The 22,162-nt window shown below is 47.6% G+C and overlaps 1 protein-coding gene across 3 annotated transcripts in view; it reads right to left on the bottom strand.

The window, feature by feature from the left end:
* The window catches only part of RSPH10B (radial spoke head 10 homolog B), a 765,802-nt gene that overhangs the window by 276,415 nt on the left and 467,225 nt on the right, over positions 1-22,162 (bottom strand). For all 3 annotated transcript variants that reach the window (XM_069645637.1, XM_069645638.1, XM_069645639.1), the window contains exon 16: positions 13,089-13,196. In XM_069645637.1, the coding sequence (XP_069501738.1) occupies positions 13,089-13,196 (108 nt within the window). The remainder of the gene's footprint in view (positions 1-13,088; positions 13,197-22,162) is intronic.

Genomic DNA, 22,162 nt, shown 5'->3' with positions numbered 1-22,162 from the left:
TTGGAATTTCAGTCTAAAGAACTCCCTTTGCACAATCTAGATCTTTCTAACCAAATGTACAGACATGAGCGATGTGACTGACCCCTGCTCTGAGGTAGGGTGGCAATATGGTGTGCCAGGGTATTCCTCATGTAGCTCTTCCAGGACCTGAATCTGAAGCATAGAGGTTTCCTGCGCCCCAACGGCCCCACCCTGCCAGCCCTAAGCAGAGCACTTGGCCACATGACTCTTTAAAAAGCTTTTCCAAAATAATCTAAATTCATCTAGTATACAAAGATCGAAAAATCAATGGAGAATCTTCCTTTGGAAACCTTGGTTTAAGAAAGACATTAGGTTAGCATCCCAATGTATGGTATACTTTTTTATGTTTTGAAGCGGCTGTGAAGCAGGTTGGTCTCCACTCCGCCTGTCTCTGCCAATATTTAAAGTTGGTTAAAGCGAATGAAAAGGCTAAATCCCTGTATTTAACACATATTATTTCCCCTGCATTGTACGACAGCCATAAAAACCAGCATAGGTTCCAATTTGTATTTGATAATGATTGATAAAAGAGGCTGGAATACTAGTCTAGTGAAGAACACTGGGAAATAGACTGCAAAGCTTGTTGCAATCAAGATATGTGGATATAAATTTGGACTAGAATTAAATCAATGTTAACATTTGCCAGATAACCCAATCATTTTACTTTATTTTACATAGAGCACTATTAACACAATTGAATGTTTAAATGCTGATGTGCCAAAGAATAAGAAATGTTGTTCGTGTAAACCAGAAGGCCCATTTAGTTATATGATTTTTAATTGTAAATTTGTACAAGGCTTCTGGAAGCAAGTGTGGCTAAATATATGTCATAATGTCTTAAAAATATATTATTTGGAAGTTTAACTGCAGATGTCACGTTCAGTATTCAATCTTTTACACTTTTTGTTATATTTCTTATTATTTATTTTAAAATTTGTTTATTGGCATTTATAGTTATAATCATCGTAAAATATTACTGGATGGGTTCTTTGTTCAGAATATCCGACTTATTAACTGAAATGGTGCCTTTTTCAAAGTAAAACAATATAGCTAAAAAGTTAGAAAAAGATTTTAAAACATTTTAAATGTCACTGTTAATATCTGGTAGGCTAATACTTACACTTTACATGCAGTAGACTTGAAAGGGTATGGCAAAATCTACAGTGCACTTACAAAAACATGAAAATCAATGGTCTATATTTAATATTTATCATACAGTCCCTATGTAAGCCTCCATGACATTTTTAAATTATTCAGCTTCGTGTTCCTTATCAATTACAGCTTTAACCTATCTTTTTTTTAAACAGTTTGTTTATTCGCATTGTTCAATAAATGACAACCAAGTAACAAACATACTGCCCCCCCGACTTCCATCCCCCCGACTTCCCTCCACCCCGCACTATCTCCCCCCACCCAGAGCAATCCCCCCCAGCACACATATAGCATAGCTTAATCCACAGCGTCCTGACCATGATAGCCACATCATGAAATGTCCAAACACTTTTGCGGGCACATTTGAAGCCAGTAGTCCTCCTGCAGGTATGTCAACACAAACTCCTAGTCCTCCCGGAATTTTGTATAATCCCCCTGATTGTTGTATGTGGCCCACTCCATTGCTAAGATGTGCCATAGCTTAAGCAACCACTCGTGAAGAGTAGTGGCCTCCTTATTTTTCCATTTCTGCGCTACCACCAGCAACGCCGCCATTACCATGCATGCCTCGAACTGTGCCCGGCCTTTGTGGCACTGTCTCTCTTCCCCATAGGCCCAGGGTGTAGACCTCCACCCCCAGTGGCAGAACTAAGTTCAACATTTCCTTGATATATTTTAGCACCTGCTCCCAAAAAGGTGGTACAGTCGAGAATGACCACCAGATCTGTGCTCAGTCACCCCGTCCCAATCTGCATCTCGAGCAGTCCGGGCATGCCCCCGGGTACATTACCCTAAGTCTCTCTGGGGTATAGTGCCACGGCACAAGAACCTTATATCACACTTCCCTCAGTTGGATAGACCTGGTAAGCCTGGGTATATAGCCCCACAGAAATTCCCATTCCTCTTGTGAGATTTGCTCTCCCACTTTTCCCTCTGACTTGTTCCTGTAAAACCATAAACCCTTCGTCGCCCCCTATGCAAATAAAGCATATAGTGCCGAGACTAGATGTGTGTCCCCTGAGTAGGATGTGATATATTTCTCGAATGCAGTAAACTGTTTGCTCGCTGCTAGTTTGTTGAGAGGCTGCAACCCAGTGCCTGAGCTGGTAATATCGGAACCTATCTCCCTCTGACAGGTCAAAAGACATCTTACACTGCTCGAAAGACTTAATTTCCTGGCCTTGCATCATGTCTCGGATTCTCTTGCACCCAGCCGTTTTCAACTTCACAAACGCCCCCACATCCATCCCCGGTGTGAACTGTGGGTTCCCAAATAGCGGCGTGAACAAGCCTGGCAGTGTCAACACCCCTCCTTGCTTTATTTGTTCATCCCACACCTCTCCGACCAGTGCCGTAATCTGGGATACTCGCATACTAGCTGGTCAATCTCCCTTAGCCAGCCACAGCACTTCCTCCAGGGAAGCCCCCGCCACTGCTCTATCCATAAAAACCCACAGTTTGCTAACGTCCACGGTCAGCCACTGCTTCATAACCTGTAGTTAGGCGGCATGATAGTTTTTTCTAAAGACTGCCAGTCCCCCCTTACTCCGCGGGGCACGAGTACCCATAGAGCTACCCCCTGTATTTTGTTACCCCCTATGAATGCGAACAGAAGTCGATTGAGCGACATAAAGAACCTTCCGGGAAGGGGACCTGGACGGTCATGAAAGTAATAGAGGGAGCGTGGAAGAGTCACGATTCTGGTCAATGCCATCCGCCCCACCCAGGATATGTGAAGAGGGTTCCAGCGTGTCAGGTCAGATTTAAGCGCACTGAGCAGTGTGAGTTTGCTACATACAGTGCATCTACAGAATGTGTGATATGAACTCCCAGGTACTTCATTTTCTCCTTCGCCCATTGGAACGGAGAGCACCCTTGTGTCTCACGCAGGGTCTCGCTCTGGGGCGTGAAGTTCAACACCTCGGATTTGTGCATATTCATTTTTAGCCCTGACACTACCCCAAAAGACACAATCTCTGAAGCTACCGCCCTGAGAGAAGCTGCTGGCTCTGAGAAGGCCAAGAGAATGTCATCTGCAAATGCCACCATCTTATGGACAATTCCCCCAAACAGGATCCCCTTCACTTGAGGAGATTCTCTCAGGCGCTGCAAGCAGCTTTCACAGAAGATTGCATAGAGTAAGGGGTATATTGTGCAGCCCAGTTTGGATCCTCTCAAGGCTAATGGGGAATTATAGCTATCTGTTTATACATAGTTGCAGGGTAGGTGCTTGATGGTCAGCCTTCACACACCAGAGAAACCGATCTCCGAAGCCATAAGTTTCATGGTGAGGAAAAGAAACGTCCATTCCATGCAGGCGAATGCCTTTTTGGTGTCCAAGGCAAGCAGGACCGCCGGGATTCCCCTCTTCCTGACTGAGGAACTCATGGTGACAGCAAGTAAGACAGACACAAGTGATCACAGTTCAAGGGTGTTTCTTGAACAATGAATTCTGTATGCAGGTTGGAAAACGCCTATTCTAAACCTAAATCTAAGATAGTAGCAAGCATCAACCATAAAAGGAAAAATAAGGCAGTCCTAGTGGCGTTGTGTCAAATAAAAGGGCCTATACTAAAAAACCTATTGCCAAACCTTACAACTAATACAAAACAAAGGGTGTGGGATAGTTCTCAAGAAAAGAAAGAATTGTTCTCAAATAATATGTCAGGATGCGGTGGCCTGGGTCTCCCTTCCCCTCGTTTTAAGCATGGGTAAGGTGGGATCTTGAAGCACAGTACAGTCTTGGGCTTCTCCAGCACTCAGGACACATTCTCAAGCTTTTCTAGCACGAGATGACAGTTCAGCTTTTAACTCTCAAGCTTTCCGATATCAGGGTCGTCAATGGCCCAATCTCGTTTAACTTGAAATTCTCTTGCCTTCGAGGACCTGACGTGTTCAACTATTAAAACAAAAGTTCCTTTAACAAATGAAAGTTTGTTTCCAATGTTCACTGGGTGCGGGGTTCACCCCTGGATCCCCTCTTCTGGGCGCTGACCCTTCTCAATTGTTTATCACAGTTTCACGTAGGGTGATAGCTTCAACCCTGGGTTCTCCTCTTCTGGGCGCTGACTCTTCTTACATATCTCATTCCATAAATTATATGACAGTTATTTTCCAATGAACTTTCAGGTGAAAGCTTCACCCCTGGATCTCCCTCGGTCAGGCTTGGACCCCTCTTGACTGCCAATATTTGGGCGAGGACTTCACCCCTGGATCTCTCTCTGTCAGCCTCAGACCCCTCTTGATTTCCAGTTTTTGGGTGATGGATTCACCCCAGGATCTCCCTCCGTCGGGCTCGGACCCTTACCAATTCGCTTGAATTTGTGGGATTCACTTCCCTTGTTTTCTCATATGGCGGGATTCACTTACCTTGTTTCTTCTCACTGTGGGATTCACTTCCCTTGCTTTCACACAGTTTATAGATCAAAGTTTTTGGATTGTACAGGAATTTTGCTTGACCCTCAGTATGACCACTTTGACCTATTCCGCTGGCTCTATTATGGCCTTCTGGTATCTGTAGTTTTTCTCACATGGGGCTCGATTACAGTCGAATTAGCACCCACGTGGTGCCAGTTTCCCTCTGCAGCTGGTCTCCGCTTCAACGCTTGTTACAGTTCTTTTATAATTCATAGAACTTGGTTAAAAAACGTGCCACTTTGTGATTCTCAGTCAACACAGCCTGGTTATTATCATTTTCCCTTTTGACTCACCGGCTGTGAAGATCCGCTTGACTTTTCTTCTTCATTGTAGTCAAGGCCGGTACCACGGACGTGGGAGCTTCCCTCGCTCCTGCTTATCGGCATAGGCTTGGCCCATGTACCGTTGACATCTGTTGCAAGACACTTATGCTATTGTTCGCAGTCTTAGGCTTTCTTCCTTGAAGGTTGCATGGGTCTGGCACGAAAATGGCAAAGTCGCTTCTCTCCTCGCCACCCTCTCAATTCCTGCCGCCTTCTCCTTCAGACTGACCAGGATAAAAAACAGAACAGAGAGGCTTGTGGGAACGGTAGTATCCTGTCATAGTGGACTGGGAGTTTGGAAAATGGCAATAAGAGGGACAGAATTGGTAGGGTTTGTGAGACAACCGGGAATAGCAGGGACTGTGAAATAAACAAGAGGTATTGTGGGAACTGTAGTATTTTACCTGAGTAGGTTGGGAGTGCGGAAAATAATAATCAGAGGGACGAGAAAAATAAGGATGGGGAGTACTGAAAAGGAGACCAGTGAAACAAGGATTCTGGGAGTTATGCTTTTTGTATGCAACCGGGTTTGGGACCTTAAAGGCTTGAATACGTACGGAGGGGGTATAGGATCTGGGCAGGGTAGATCTAATGGGAGGAAGGGAAGCAGATGCAATACAGCCCATGAAAGCCTCAGATATCTTGCCCTTCTCTCCTTCTCTGGCACTATACTGTGTCTCACCTGGGGCATTTCCCCAAGCACAACCCCGGACTCCCTTACCTAAGATATTCCCTTTCGCTCAAACTTCCTTTGGCCACCTGAATAAGAGCTCCTCGAGGTTCGCCTGGGAGAATACCATCAGGTTTCTCACATGACCTTCTCCACCAGATGGCAAACCTGCCTTGTGTTATCGAAAGTCTGGCGGGACTTCATAAAACCTGATTGATCTGGGTGAACAAGGTACAGGAGCCTGCCCTCAAGCCTAGTCGTCAAGATCTTTGTATAGATCTGGGCATCAATGTTAATCAGTGCTATTGGGCGATAAGAGCTACAGTTCGTGAGGTCCTTGCCCGGCTTCAAAAGCATAACTAATTTAGCTTGGTTCATGGACTCTGTAATGCCCCCTGTCCCCTCAAACGAGTTATATAGCTGCATCAAGTGCGGGGTGAGAATAGATCAGTATTTTTTTAATAAAAGGCAGCTGTGAAGCTATCAGGGCCTGGAGACTTATGTGGGGGAGTTTACCGATAGCTACTCAAACCGCTTTCTCTGTGATATCCCCTTCTAGTGCCTCCTTGTCCTTCCCTGACAGCGTTATCTTTCACAGGTACGCTTTCTGCAGGTCCTCTTGAGGCCTATCTGAGGCATAGAGATCCCCATAGAAGTGCTCAAAGAGCCTAAGAATTCCCTCTGTTTCCACCACAGACTGCCCCTCCACCCCCATCACAGATTTTCAAAATGGTCTGGGCCGCTCCCTTCTGCCTAAAATGCTTCACCAATAGTTTCCGCTCTATTGCCCCTAATGTAGTACTTCTGCCTCGCATTTAGGAGACTTCTCTCCGCCATCTAAGCCCTCAGTAGCTCCAACTGGCTTTGAATTGCCCTGTAGCTTTTCAGCATGGCCCTAGTTGGACTATTCCTGTTTTTAGGCATAATTTCTTTAAGTTGTGATTCCAGCTCATCTCCCAGTCTCCCGTTTAGTTTTACCTGGAGGGTTTGAGAGCAATAATTTCCCCACTAAGAACTGCTTTGAAAGCATCCCACCAGTTTCACGGGGACATGTCAGACATGCCGTTTTCGCTTAAGTAGGTCAGAATTTTCCCCTCCATGGCCGCCGACATGACTGGACCCGTCAGTATCTCTTCCAGAGAGGACCATTGCCAGAGCCTATTCTGTCCTTGATACACTCCTATCCTCATGCTCAAAGGGGTGTGATCGGACGGTGCTATAGTTCCCTGGGAAACTTCCCTAACTCGACCCCACCAACTGGGCTGAAACCCAAATGTAATCTATGCAAGATAGTGTCCTGTGGACGTGTGAGTAGCATGTGTGTCCCGCTTCTGAGTCTCTGCATGTGTGCCAAACATCCACCAGCCCCATCCCTGGGACCCTCTCTTTCAATTTTTGAGGTAGTGCGCACTGGTATCTGTGTCTCGTCCTGCTGCAATCCTCCCCCGGTATCCATGCCACATTCAAATCCCCAGTCAATATTACATGTCCCTCTGCCACCCCTTAGAGTTCTTCCAGTACCATTAGAAGAAACCCGTCCTGCCCAGCGTTCGGTCTATACACTGCTGCTAGGGTGTACATGTCCGCGTTGATGCAGAATTTGACAAAGACGTATCGCTCTTGTTTGTCCCCCTTCGATCCCAGGACCACCATTTTGGGGATGTGCTTGAAAGCTATTGGGACCCCCGCTGTCTTGTCTTCCGCATTTGCTTGATATGGCTGGGGATACCTCTGCAATCTGAACCTCATTTTGTCCTTCTTACAAATGTGGGCCTCTAGGAGCGCAAGAAAGTCTGGTTTCTCACGCCTCAAGAAGTGGTCCACTTTGTGCCACTTTGCGGGGGAATTTAATCCCCTAATATTATAAGTGATAATGTTTAACCCGATAACTGACCCTCCCGCCACCCTCTTCCGGTCTTTCCCCTTGACCTTCTTTATCTACCCCCTCCCGAGAGCCACCGGGGAGGGTCTGCCCATCCAATATGCTGTGTCCGGCCATAGATTGCTGCTCCCTTTCACGCCTTTCTGCCCCTCTTGGCCTCACTGTACCGCCAGGTAATGCCAAGCTATTTGTGCAGAAGCTCCCCTTCCCTTCTCCTCTCCTCTCCCCCCCCTTCCACAGGCTCCCTTCCTCCTCTAGCAACCGCCCAGAACGATCCATGAGTCCTAGAGACAACCTCAGGACCTATCCCCGACCATGTACCAGTAAACTACCTTGGCTCAAGAACTGGGGAGGGATCAAGCTAAGCCTCTCCATAAGATTCCAATAGGCCAAACTCCCCTAATTGCATCTCAGCCCCGGCTAGCGGTTGCTGAACTCGCTGCAGCACGTCCTTATGTTATATAATCTTAGGATTTATGCTTTTCAGTCCCCTCACCCCCTCCCCCGTTGGCATAGCAGATCTGTTCCAGTGTCTCCCTCCAGCCTGGACTGGTAACCCCTGTGTCTCATCGCTCCCCTCCAGAGGAACGTCTGCAGGCTTGTTCCAGCCTTTTGGTGCACGGGAGCGCTTGTTCTCTCCTACTACTGTTGACCATTCACACTGCCGCCTCCTCTGGAGACCCCCACCCATGTGCCCCGGGGCCGATGCCCCATCACCACATTTGGGAGCCACTACATTGAGGCCGTCTTTGCACATTGTAACCCTGCATTGTCTTCCCTTCCAAGTGAACAGCAAGCCAAACGGAAAGGTCCACTTGTACTGGTTCTTCTCTCGGTTGAGGATTTTAACAACCAGCCCCATTAGTTTCATTTTAAGCAGAGTGGATTGTGCCAGGTCTTGAAAGAGTTGGAACTCCATGCCATTGATTTTTAGTGATGTGGCCATACGGGCTGCCTTCAAAATGTCTTCTTTTTGGCCATAGGATGCAAAAGCTACTAGGACGTCTCTCAGGCGAGCCCCCAGCTCCCTCCACTCTGTGGATCCTATCCAAGCGGACTGCATCCAGAGGAACCTCCAGGAGGAGATCGGCGAAGAAGGATTTCATTGCCGATTTAAAGTCTGTATCTGAGACCTCTTCTGGGACACTCTTAAGGCGTATATTGGATCGTTGTGACCTGTTCTCCAGGTCTTCACACTGGAACACTAGATTATGCGGCATCTGGGCCAGTCGTTCCAGTGTTTCAGCATTGTTCCTGGAGTCATCCACCAGTTCTTGAAGCGCCCGCTCATTTGTATCTACTCTTTCTCCCAGTTTTGAGAGTTCCCCCTTGAACTCCTGTACGGCCCCTTTGAAGTCTGTACGCAACTAGGACAACTGTTCTTGGTAGGACTCAGTAATCCTCATCTGGAGATCTGTCAGACGCTGCACCTGGTTGTCCTTGTTGACTGCCATGGGCTTCAGCAATGACGGGGTCTCTCCTCCTGCGGCGTCATCTGGGGGTAGTGTAGGCTTATGGGCCCTCTACCTGTCCAATTGCCAGCACATGCTTAGCGACGGCTGTTAGGTGAGCCAGGGTATCCTTGTTCTTGCTCCTGCCCTTAGCTTTAGATATGTGCTCCTTTGAGTGTTTCCTGTCTGGCTCGCCGCCTGTCTGGCTCGGGACTCCTCACTGCAAGGGTCTGTTCCTCCGTGCAGTGTTCTGGACTACCTCCTCCTCACCAGCCTGCCTTCCCCCACTGTTCGCAGGTTGCACTTCTGATGGTCTACAATTGGGCTCTTGCCCCCTGTACTGTGCAAACCCCCACTAGGCCGGCCAGGTGTGAAGCAGGCTCAGCAGGATGTAATACCGGCGCAGCATCGACAGGGCCTCCAGGGCCCCTCCACTAGGGGATGGGGCCACGCCTTGGGTCTTGTGCTATTCAGGTCACCAATTTCTTCCAGTTGGGGAGTCATTCCTTAATGTCCCTGTTGTGTAAGTTAAAAGCACTTGGCCCCCGGGGGGGAGGTAGCTCTCCTATTCAGGGGCCCCTCTTCCAACCCTCCTCTGGGCCAGTTTCGCCGCCTGGGCCCTCTTGCTGTTGGGGACAGTCCACTTAGTGGCTTCAGGGTGATGGCTAAGGGGAGGGGGTTACCACCTCTGTGTCTCCTGTCAGTGTGTTAACTGCTGTAGGGGGGCCCCTCCTCTCACCTAGTGTCTGTGTCCCCATTGGATTGGGGTCTTCAGCAAATCCCCTGGGGCCACCCTACTGCCTCTTGATGCTGAAGGGGGCAATCCTGCCTCCCTCCCCTTCTTTCCATGCAGGACCTGGGCTCAAACTCTCATCTGAGGCCTCTGCTCCCTCTGGGCACCCCGCACACAGGGAGATACATGCCTGCGGTGCACCACGGCTCCTGGTCTTGCTGGTGCCAACATCATGAGCAGCTCCTCCGCTGCTCTTCCACGTCCCCCTCCTCCTCACAGGCAGCTCGCCGGGGCCTCCGCTGACCCCCAGCTTCCACCTCCTTTTGTCACAGCAGGGCCCAGCCCAGAAGTTCTGGGGGGTGGGTCGCACACCAGTTCGCGTCAGCCCCACTCCTCGTCAGCTTTCTCTCTGCCGCAAATAGCACCGTCTCCGAGGGTTCTCCCCTGCTTGCCTCCGTTGTAAGCACCTCAGCTTGTGTGCCCACACTCCCAGTATGCTCGTCCGCAATCGGGGGAGAGTTATTTCATTTTTCCCGCTGCAGTTACTGCCTTTCTTTAACTGCAGGCCGGGGACGAGCTGCGGTCAGCATGTCTTTCCCGAGTCGCGGCCATCTTGGAATCAGCTTTATCTATATTGACATATGTGACGATTCACAAGGTGTTGTCACTTCTCCCCAGGGGGAGCCCTTTTCAATGAGGCTAAGTAGGTGCGCCTGCTTCCCAAGAGTTCCCCTAGAGGTGGTTTAATGTGGGAGGACCTCATGGGGAGGGACTCCCCCTCTGGGGATAAGGACGATCACCTGGAGTACAGCCCAATGAATGATACCACTCCCAGACATTCCTCTGCCCTCCCTAATGTCCAGAGCCCCTACACTGAGAACAAGCATATATGTATTATTGTAATATATGGCCTAAGATCAAAAGTGCTAGGATGAGGAAGAACACAGGAGACATGTAGATCATGAACTGTGATAAGACTGGTATGAGGTGGCCCTAAGGAGGCATGAGGATTAAGCTGATAACAAAGAAGAAGGACTTGTATAATCCACATGGGCGGAACTGGATAAAAAGTATAAAAATGAAAAAAGGATTGTTAGTTCAGAAAAGCCCAGCCACAGAGCCGAATGCAGCTGTTAAGAGAAGCTGCAGTGGCAGGTGGTAGGAACAGTGGTAACCAGTCCTGTTGGAAAAAGCAGCCAGCACCCAAAGCCTGCAGCACGGGAGATTCAAACAACGATGGACAGCTGTGGAGAAGCGGAAAGCGGCAAAAGGACGCCAAGAAAGTTCTCTGCCCACTGAGTGAAGGCGGACCGCATCCCGAAGCCAGGAAGACACTGCATAGCCACGAGTGCAGAGGAGAGAAGTCTCCTCGGTCTCAGAAAGTCCAAGCAAGTCCAAGCATGGTACCAAAGCCATCCAAGAGGAAAGGGGAGGTACTTGAAAACCAGAGGGGACCCAGGGCTTGACACAGAGGATACAGAGGCTTTTCCCCAGCCCAGTATTAGCAAGGACGTTAATGGGCATAACAACAGAGGGGTCTGGGACCCCAGCAGTGAGAGGCAATCTTGCTTGGTGCAGTGGTAACGAGGAAACCTCTGACCACCAGAGAAGGGTTTGGAACCCCAACAGAAAGAAAAAACTGTATCAAACAATACCAGGAGAAGGGAGTCATTATCCTGGTATCAGACAAAGAGCTGTGAAAAAGAAGCAAGGGAAGGGAGTCACTCCCCTGGGCACATTGTGAATCAAATCAAGTTACGCAAGGAGAAGGGAGACATTCTCCAGCTGCAGGCCCAGAACGCATGTTAAAGACACCAGGGGAAGAGAGTCATTCCCCCTGGCCTTGTGGTGAACTGTATAAAGTAACGTCAGGAAAAAGGAGGTATTCTCTTGGCACTGGGCTGAGAGTGGTACTGGAGACACCATGGAAGGGAGGAATTCCCCCTGCTTCTAATGGGAACTACATAAGCTTATATCAGGAGAAGGGAGTAGTTCCCATAGACATTGGATAAAGACTGGGTGAAGGCCGTAAGCCAGGGGAAGGGAGTCATTCCCCCTGATATATTCTGTTGAAAGAGAACAATTATTGGGCACTGTTCAAGAAGCAGAAGGAGGGAGCCATTCTACTGAAGGAGGAACTTTGTTAGTTTATTCTTTAGTTATAGTGTGAGGGTTAGAGCAGTATTTGACACAGGATGGTGGAACTTTGATTTGACGGACATTCTGACAATACCTTTAGTTTTAGTTCAAGGCATGGACACCGATCTTAGAGATAGGGACAGAGGGCTTTTAGAGAAATAAAAGTTTATAACCAAAACATGCCACCTTTGTGTCAACTTCCTTCTTCGACACCCTTAAAGATAGGAATCGCCTCTGCATCGTATCTAGCCTTTCCCTTCCCTTTCTATCATATCCCTTTGTTTTACGTCTTTACCTGTTTTATTTTTTATTCTTATTGCATGTTCCCTTAATATAGTACATGTATACAATTACTTAAAGATTATAAGAAAACTGTATTTTTAACATGCATTTATTTTATATTTATTGTTTATTTACAATTTGTTCTTATTCTACACATTTATTACATCAATTAATAACAAAATGCATGACAACATTACTATAGTTATATATTTTTTCGTATGCTGTTTCAATAGCTTGATATCTTACACTTATTGTCTAGAGTTGATAAATACTTATTAATATTCCTACTTTATAATGGAGATGCTTATTGACTCAATACTTTTCATTCTGTTTCGTATATTTATATTAAAGGTGTTTTCCCTTACTTCATACAACACAACAATTTAGCAAATCTTTTCCAATAAAAACACGTGCTGCGTTGTGACAACAAAGAATGTTCTTACATATCACCAGGTCAATTCTAAGATTTGAATGAAGCCCTTGACTCGTCCAATCTATATCGTACCTATGGGAAGGCAGCGTTTGTCTTGCTGGAGATTAAAAGGTGGTGGCAAATCAAATCAGGAGTGGAGGTCTCGTCAGCTTGACAAAAAAGGGCACTCAAGACACTTCACAAGCATAGATGGGCAAAAATAGGCAGTTCCTTGTAGAAAAATAGGGCCTCATTACATCTTTGATGGTAATTCTGCTAGAATTCCGGCAGTCCCATCAATACCCACTTCACGTGTTTGTCCTAATGACATATTGTAGATAATTTGGGTGGGGCTGGGAGGGGTGAAACGGCAAAAACCAAAATTGATATAACTATCTCAAATATTGATAAGACATGGAAATGTGTGGGCGGAGAGAGCGTGTATATGATGTATATGACAGTAGCATGTGTTGGAAAGTAACCCAGGTCCCAGACTTTCTTAATGATGGTTTGAAAGCAGGCATCATTACAGGCAGGCACTGATGATCAAGATGATTAGAGCCTGCAACATTGCCACTGAATTTTCACATGCAGATCTTTACTAACCTCAAGATCTAAATTGATGTCCAAGCCATCACGAACGGCAGGGTTATCAGCAGCCAAAATGTCCACAATGGTTGTAGGCGTTAGTACGCTGGATAACATTTTGAAATCCTGTTACAAAGAAAAAGCACAAGCATTTGTCCCCACGAGTGCTTACTAATCCATTCACATTAATGCTATATGAACAGTTGTCTCTCAGATAGAAAGTACGACTCTTCCTCTAGTTAGCAATATTTATATTCTCAAATTGTATCATCAGACTTCAATGACAAATGCATGGTTTAAATATCCTGCCCTCTTTCCAGGTGCCATTAACAATATCTGTCAAAGAGAAGCCCCCAAGTATTGCAATTTGTTATGATCTGATGCTGCGATTCAATTCACCCATTTCAGTGAGATTGCTGCTGGCTGAATATTAATGGATATGTGCAATATACGCAGTTTCTATCACAGCGCGCACTGTCTAGCACTGAAAATAATTCCGGCTTACCAAGCCTTAAGGGGGCTGCCAGTATTTACCATCAACCCTTATTACTACTAGTCACCACATGAAAACGTTATTCCATATGCATGTGGAAAATACAGCATGCGAGTCATACTACATAATTATGAGATCAGTGGAGCAGCTGAATCTACAGGAGAGGAGAAGGCATATGTGGTACAAAGAGCACCCTTTACTGTTCGGACAGAACCACCATCGCCTCTAGAGCCCCGTTTATAGAGGGTGAAAAGGAGGAATGAAGGATTGAGGAGGGGGGCCATGAGTGGTGCTTGCAGGATGCTGACTGCAACTATGCAGGCAAGGAGGGGGGGGGCTGGTGCAGTGACAGGAAGAAAATCACAGTCAATGATGTCTTCATAATTGTCCAGAAGTACTAGGACTGGGAGGTAAAGAAAAATCAATTTATGAGCAGCTGAATGCAGTAGAAACCATTTGAAAATAGTCAAATGGAATTTATACCGGGGCATCTTGCCGTCATGAGAAACCTACGCGTCAGAAAGGATTGTGCATCTCAAGTGAGTCCAAGTCAGCCCCTAGTAATCAGGGGTGCCGCATTTGCAAATTTAAACACCAGACTATATATGTATCCACCTAATAAACAATGAACATACAATTCATAAAACAAAACCACCACTAAAACGTCAAATGCAAGCATATGACAACATCTCGATCCAGTAGAATTCTATCAAATGTCCTGCGCATTAGCTTAATTGAAAGATCACACTTTTGAAAAATATTCCGGGGCAAGAACCCCTTTTCAGTGAGTTAATGTAGCCACGTCACTTCTTTCCTGAAATCTAAGGACGAGAGCTGCAAAACGAGCTTAACATATGATAGATAGTATTTATACAGGCAAAATTGTGAAATAAAGGAATCATGAATTGCATCCCTCTCTGTGCTTTAATTGTTCAAATCAAGGATTTACCAAACAAAATGCATACCTATAAAGTGCCAGAGTTCACATGTTAATATTTCTTTCCACACGTTTCGTTACAATCTCTAGGCATGCTTTCTTTTCACCCAACACTGCCAGTACAGGATTCGTACAGAGCCATGCAGTTAAGCAGTAGAAAGACACATTTATTACATCTTATAACCGTTCAATCAACCAGCACAGTCGTGTTCTAACACTTTAGTCTAGCACAAGACTTACATCAAGTTAACAAGAGAGGCCAGCTGGAAAAACAAGTTAAATTCCAGAAACAAAGCATCAGAATTACAGCACAAAAGAGCCACTGGGCATGGCTTGTGAGCAGGGGCGTTGCTAGGGGGGGGCTAAGGGGGCTATAGCCCCTGATCTTTTGGTTGTAGCCCCGGATAGAATCTCAGGAGCTACAGCCAAAAGACTAGCTAGCCCCCAGTCCCAACAGTTCCGACATCAGCTTAGCCCCGGGTCTTTTCCAGACCTAGCAACTCCCCTGCTTGTGAGCCAGTGTGGAGGGGGTGGGAATTTGGCCAAAGCACTGGTATAGAGGTATTGAACTGAGAATTCCACGCTCCCATCTTCCTACTCACTGCATCAGCAGTTGTCGCTTTGCAACACCTACACGCCAAAACCTAAGGGGCTAAAAAGAAGGCAATGTGCTTTGTTTGCCCCGACCTCTTCGCTGGTTTCCGAGAGCCCTAAAATGTGGTGCGATGAGGCGGACCATGGAGGACTTCCCATGCTCCAACATTTAATTCCTTGACTTGGCCCTGCATCCCAGTGGCTTCAACATGTTTGGAACTGGAGCTGGATGGTAAATGTGCCTGTGGGTGAGCTTTGATCTGGCCACACCTGTCCAGCACTGACAAAATAATAGCAGTGTACCAAGTCCTGGGAATTCTCCCTTCAGAGAAAGAACAGTAGTTTCACCACTGCATCTGCTTTTAGTTACTATGCCTTGATTAATGAAGCTTCTCTCAAGAGATTTCTTGCTAGACGTCCAGCTCACGTATGCTGAAGGGGAGAACTGGGTGGCAAACTGGGGCCCCAAACGTGCCAATGTTAGATGTTGTTGAGATGGGGGCAGGACACACCTTGCTTCCCTGAGACCATAGCTGTATTATACATAGATAAAACAAGGCCCTGGCGGTTACCACAGACTTTATTGTACTTGTAATGTGGCAGTAATCCTGCTGGTCCAAATGGCTTTAGTTTAGTTTAGTTTATTATTTGTATAGCGCCGCCTGGCCCTAGGGCATCCAGGCGCTTGCGATGAATACAACAAGAATAATGAATACAACAAGAATAATGCAGCAGAAATGTACAAATCGATAACATATTTACAGATTTACAGTCTTGGTGCATGCTAGTGCGGTAGGGCTAGGCAGTTTCTTTGGATAGAAGCCAAGTTTTGGTGTTGTGTCTGAATCTGTGAAAGGACGGTTCTGATCTCAGCTCGAGTGGAAGTGAATTCCAAAGTTTGGAGGCAAGCATGGGGAAGCTGGAGCCACCTGCTTTTTGGAGCTTAAATCTTGGGATATTTAAGCAGTGTGTTTGAGCTGATCTGGTAGGGCGCGCTGGGGTGTGGTGCTTGAGGTTGTCGGATAGGTATCTGGGTGCTTGGTTAGCTAGGCATTTGTGTGTGAGTGAGATGGTTTTATATTCAATTCTTTGTGGTATGGATAGCCAATGGCAGGTGCGTCTGGCGTCCGAGATGTGTTCTTGTTTGGGTATGTTCAAGGCTGCTCGCAAGGCGTTGTTTTGTATGACTTGTAGTTTGTTGATGTTTTTCTGACTGGTTCCCAAGTATAGCGCATTGCAGTAGTCAACTTTGGACAGGACTAGCGCTCTGGCTAAGGTGATGCAGTTGGATGGTGAGAGGTAAGGTCTGCTGGCATTGATAAGTTTACAAGTGTAAGCAGTGGCTGATGAGATGGAATTGATCTGTCTTGTCAGTGTGAGGGAGGAGTCGAGGTAGATTCCTAGGGTTTTGACGCTGTTAGAGACGGTGATGTTATTGCCGTCTATAGTGAATGCTTGATAGAGTTTGTCGAGTTTATTAAGTCTGGGTTGGGAACCTAGGAGAAGAAGCTCGGTCTTGTCGTCATTAAGGCTTGGCCATGCTTGGCCATCCATTCTTGGATAATGGAATAAATGTTGTTGAGAGTAGTGAGGTCGGTGGAGTAGTTCCCTGTTAAAGGGATCAGTATTTGGGTGTCATCTGCGTAGTTGGTGTAGATGACACCCAAGCGGTCCAGTATGTCAAAGAGGGGTTTCGTGAATACATTGTATAGAGTGGGGGAGATGCAGGAGCCCTGGGGGACACCGCAAGTGACTGGGGCTGGGATGGCAGAGGCTGTGGGTGCGAAGACTCTCATGGATCTGTTGTTAAGGAAGGAATGGATCCATGCGTTGGCGTTATCTGAAAATTTGGCTGCTGAGGATAGATGTTTGCAGAGGATGTCGGCTGGAACGGTAATCGAGTTTGACGGTAATTCCAGCATAATTATCACCAAACTCGTAGTGAGGCCCATATGTTTCTATTTTGGACTGTCTATTCTTGCTCAACTAAGGGTGTGCAGTGCTTTGATGTCGCTCCAGTCGCAGTGACGCCCTGTTCCAATATCCAGGACTGTGCCTGCGTGCCGGTTGGCGCAACCGCACTTCCTGTCTTTGCTGCACCAGGTCCTGCGTCACAGTTGGAGGTTGCTGTGGCGACTTGGGGATGCTGCAGTGCGCCGGCAGATGTGCTAGTCCCAGCGAAGCAGTTAGGCGAACACATAACACTGCCAAATCACGTGATGCCACTAATCAGGAAACTGCCTGCAGTTCACTGTATTTAAGGACTCGACAATTGTACGGCAGGGGGCGCTGTTGCGCAGCTACGATTTGGCTGCCTGATTGAGAAGCTCCGTCGTGGGCTACATCATGAACAAAGATGTATCCTCATTGGTGCCACCTTCCATCCCGGAAAGCAGACATATATGGGTCTCAAGGTCTAGAGTCAAGGCAGCTGAGAAATGTGCACTTGAAAATCAGCGGTAACAACAGAGAGCAGGATCCATCTAGGACATCCGGGCAGCGAGGCACCCTGCCGGAGGAGAGAGCGAGGCGCCAGAGGCTGCAGCGGGGGACGAGCTAACCACGACAATCCGCCAAACCCATAAAACACCCACTCTCCACTTCCCCCCATTGCGAAGCCGACACTGTCAACATCTCGGCTGTGGGAGATCCGAGGACTGAAGCGGGCCACCTGTGCATCTGAGACCTGCATGCCGTTGCTCCCCGTGGGGAACCCAGACCGCCTACGGGCTGTGGAGCCCCCCTTTTGCCTCATAGCAGCAGGCTGCAAAGGGGACGTTCTGGCCAATTCCAGCTGAGGGCCCAGAGTGGCAGACTCTGCTACCCACGTGTGGGTGAGCACTGACCGGGAGGAGGGTGTTAGGCAGAAACCTGTGCAGTTCCCTTAGGGACCACTGCAAAAGATTTAGGACTACAGGTGGTTGGCAGAAAACCCAATTGGTAGCAGTCTGTACCACCCAGATTTAAGTGGTAGATGTGGCTGAGCAGTCAGACTTCTCTCAAGATGAGTTAGGCAGTATGCATAGTATACACAATAGGTACAGAGACACAGTAGTACAAGCAAACACTGACCAGAGCTTTGGTGTAAAAGTATATAATTATTTATTTAAAGACACACTTGTAAATTACACTAGCACAAAAAGAGGTAAATAAATTCAACACACAGTCACTATTACTAGATGTACATCCCTTATTCCTTATTAGACAAGTCTTAGTTAACACCACTTATTTCCAGACAGAGGTGAGCGCTTAACTAAAGATGGCACTCCAATAAGTTAAGAAAAAGGGAGGAAAAAAGGCAGAAATTAGGAAAAGCACACAACACAATACTTTAGAAGCACCCAGCAAGGCAGGAAAGTCAAGTCTACTTGTGAGCAAAAAGTTCAGAGGCCAGGATCCCTCTTAGAGAGAACATAGCACCAATGCGCCCAAGATCACACAGCTAAAAAGACTTGAAAAGTCTTGCAGGGAGTTCAGAAAATAATTAAGTCAGCTCAGAAAAGTTAAGTTAGCCAGCCTAGGGCCAACCCAAGTGGTAAGTGGAGGCTTTAAGAGTCACCCCACACAGACCGTTGCGAGGGAGGCCAGGCGGATACAGTACCTTCAAAGTGGAGAGGATCCTCCAGCGGGGCAGTTGTTCCTGGCAGCAGGTGCAAGTCACGGCATCGTCCAGAGGAAGAGATGGTCTTGACGTGGAGGAAAGCTGAAGGTCGTTGCACTGCCAGGGAAGAAACCAGCCGCGGAGTTCTCCGGTTAAAAGGTAAGACCCTTTTATTCGCAGTAGTGGAAAAACCGTGGTATCCCGGTTGCCGGGGTGCTTGGCACAGGCAAGGCAGCCACGAGATGATCCGGAAAGGCGAAAAGACGGGCAACTGGTTATCCCCATCAGTCAAAGGAAGAAGACTCTCCGGACTGGAGATCTCCTCTGTCGTCGGGGAAAAAGTGGTGAGACGGTTCAGCAGGGCTCCACCGGTGGTGTCGTCGTTGCAGGTCGGCTCAGCTTCTCCCTCTTCGGATTCTTTAGGTCCTGTGGTGACTTCTGAAGTTCCAGTCCCCAAAGCCCTGCTTTTATGCAGCAAACCCCCATTCATTCAGCCTAGCTGTCAATCAAACATGCTAAGTGGTGAGCCGAGCGGCTCACCACTTGGGCCAATCACACAAGAGTGCGACTTGAGTTGCCAAGCCAACTCAGTCCAGGGTGCCTAAACCCCCTCCCACACCTCCTGTGGTACCCAGAGTGGCACCACTTTTGGAGGCTTCTGTGGAGAAGCCCGCCAAAAAGTGGAACAAAGGGCCCGACATGGGTTGGAGTCACAGAAGCGAACACAAACACCATTTTGGAACTGAGTTTCGGCAAAAATGACCAACCAGTGATTTTATATTAATTTAATAAACCGGCAGTATGTTCGAGGCTATATTAAAAAGTGGTAGCCTCGAACAATGGGAAAATCCCATAGGAATATATTCGCGGTCGAATATAAAAAGTAGTATCCACTGCCACCAGCCAAAACTCGATCAGGGGAGACGGAGACGTGCCCCCTCGAACAACAGACCCCGGGGCAATCGAATTGCCCCGACCAGTATGTCCACAATATGATGGTTTGTACTGGTTTCTGTTCATAATTTGGGACTAGTAAAGCCAATGGTGACTTTACATGCCCTGGGAGACAGTAGTCAGTCCCAGGGTATGGAGTCTATGTTTGGGGGTCACTATGACACCCCTGGGTTACTGCACGGAGGGTGCTGTGTAACCCACATACCAAAAAACACATGAAGCCCTATGGGGTAAAGGACCCCATAGTCCATAAAACACATTCGAAGTCAAAGGAACACCTCAAATCATGTCTAAGAGTGGGAGAAAAAGAGTCTCACTCTTAGCAGGAGAGAAAAAAATAAACCCCAAAAATCCAGCAAAGCTGCTGGGGGACTCACTAGGTTTGGGAAATTAGCCTTAACAGAGAATTCTCCCCAACACTAGGCAGGCTGTGATACTGCAGTGGTAGCGCCCTTGTGGTAGGAGGCATGTGAAGCGGTAACCCGTGGAGCTGAGACTGCAGATGGCAGCTGTACTGAACCAACAACTTTTGCTGTATTGGCGGGCGGACGCTCAGCCCCTCTGCACCCAGCTCCGGGAGTTGTGCCACCATACTCGGCAGCATCAGCACAGGTTGCTTGACGAGCCTCGCGAGAAAGATTCTGGAATGCTGCATGACTGGCTCTGCATGATGCAGCTGGTAATACCAACTCCTACCACTCACACCCCTTCTGTACACTCGGTCCTTGGAATACAGAGGGCCTTCTGATCTAGGGTAGGCTGCTGAAATTGCAGTTTCTTCCGAGAAAGGCACAACGGACCCACGTGGGCCACAGTCTACACCCGCTGCAGACATTGTTTAACCGGAGCGGAGCATGACATGAGAGAGGTGGGTAGACTGGCGGGCGGAACTGGGTACACATAGTGAGGCCTTCTGTGCATGAAGGCTACAACCTACCCTGCCTTCACGGAGGGAGGCAGGTGGGACAAAGGCAAATAAGAGTGACGCTTGGCCACAATGTGGGCCCGGGAACCCCCGGCACTCCCCCAAACTTTTAGGCAGCTCTATAATAAGCCCTGGCATACAACATCACTTGGTGAGTGACCCGCGTACCCGTCTGGGCCCTATCCTGTACCTACATCTTTGCGACGCTGCGATCAACGGATAAATAAGATAGACGAGCGGCAGGGCTTGTGTTTGGACCTAAGAGTACGCAGGAGGTTTTTAACTATGTGGGAGACTACAATCCATCCTATTACCTACAGTGAGATACACACAAAGTAAGAGGATGCGGTGGGGACACTGCGTGGGCTGAAAGGACAGCAATACCACATATATCACTAAAGTCATACACAACTGGTTAGCGATTCTCCTTGCCTCATAAGAACAGCCACGTAGACCTTGTGGCCTGTACACCTGATGTGCTCTGTGGGGTGTCCGTGGCTAGGCCCCCAGGACACCAATACTGTTGTGAATCCAGCCGGAGCATATCAAGGCGGCATAATCCGGACTAGTGAGGAACACTGTGGTTTTGTGGGAAAGTCACAATCCGGTCTGGTTTTACAGCAATCACCCCAAAATAAGAAAAATACAGATCGCATTGGAGGTGAAAGACAGGACGTCAACATAAAAGACACCATTCTGCCACACTGTGAACTCGAACAACGGCTGATGGTGTAATATCCGTCGAGGGGAACAGAGCACTTGGATACTAACCGGATTACATAATTTGGAAGCAAAGGCAGAAGTAGAATATACGTAACGCTGTGAACACCGCCACTGCTGGACTAGGAGGGAGTACTTGCTTACCTGACAGGCAGCTGGCTCTCTAAACCATGCTAGCTCCTGTGAGGAACCGCTGTTCATTCCAGACTGTCCATAGTCAGCCAGCCAGCCTCAGTGGCGACTGTTGTGGCACCCCAGGTTGCCAAGGCCCCATCAACATCAACAGGAAATCCCAGAGGAGATCACCTATTGACAACTATGCAGACAGGGTTTTTATTCGTGAATGTCAAATTGGAAGACATAGTAGCTACTATTGGGTCGCTCAAGGCAAAACTGGATAAGGAAAGTGGTCAGATAACAGAAACTGAAGCCAGAATAAGCATGACCGAAGATAAGGTAGACCAGCATGACTGCGACATAAGGCACTTAAAGGGAGAGTTATCTGAGATGCGCGGCAAGGAACAATGTACGAATCGTCAGAGTTCCTGAATCCTCATGCAAAGGTCAAATGGAAATCTTCATTGAAGAACTCCTAAAGTCCCTGTTTGGTACGGCTTCATTTTCTGATCGTTTCTTAGTAGAAAGGGCCCATCTTACCCTGGCCCCGACACCCAAGCCGGGGGCCCCTCCCCACACCATTATAGCCAGGCTGTTGAATTGCAGAGACAGAGACTTGATCCTTAGAATGTCCAGAGAGATGACAACATTGAAGTACGGTATATATTTTGACTTTGCTGCAGGGGTGCAGGCCCAGAGAAGGTCCTACAAACAGGTGAAGAGGCAGCTTTGTTTGCGCCGTATCCCGTAT

The sequence above is a fragment of the Ambystoma mexicanum genome, chromosome 2p (genome assembly GCF_040938575.1).
Source record: "Ambystoma mexicanum isolate Mex_15411 chromosome 2p, UKY_AmexF1_1, whole genome shotgun sequence".
NCBI classification, from domain to species: domain Eukaryota; kingdom Metazoa; phylum Chordata; class Amphibia; order Caudata; family Ambystomatidae; genus Ambystoma; species Ambystoma mexicanum.
This window is presented reverse-complemented; position numbering and strand designations above follow the sequence as displayed.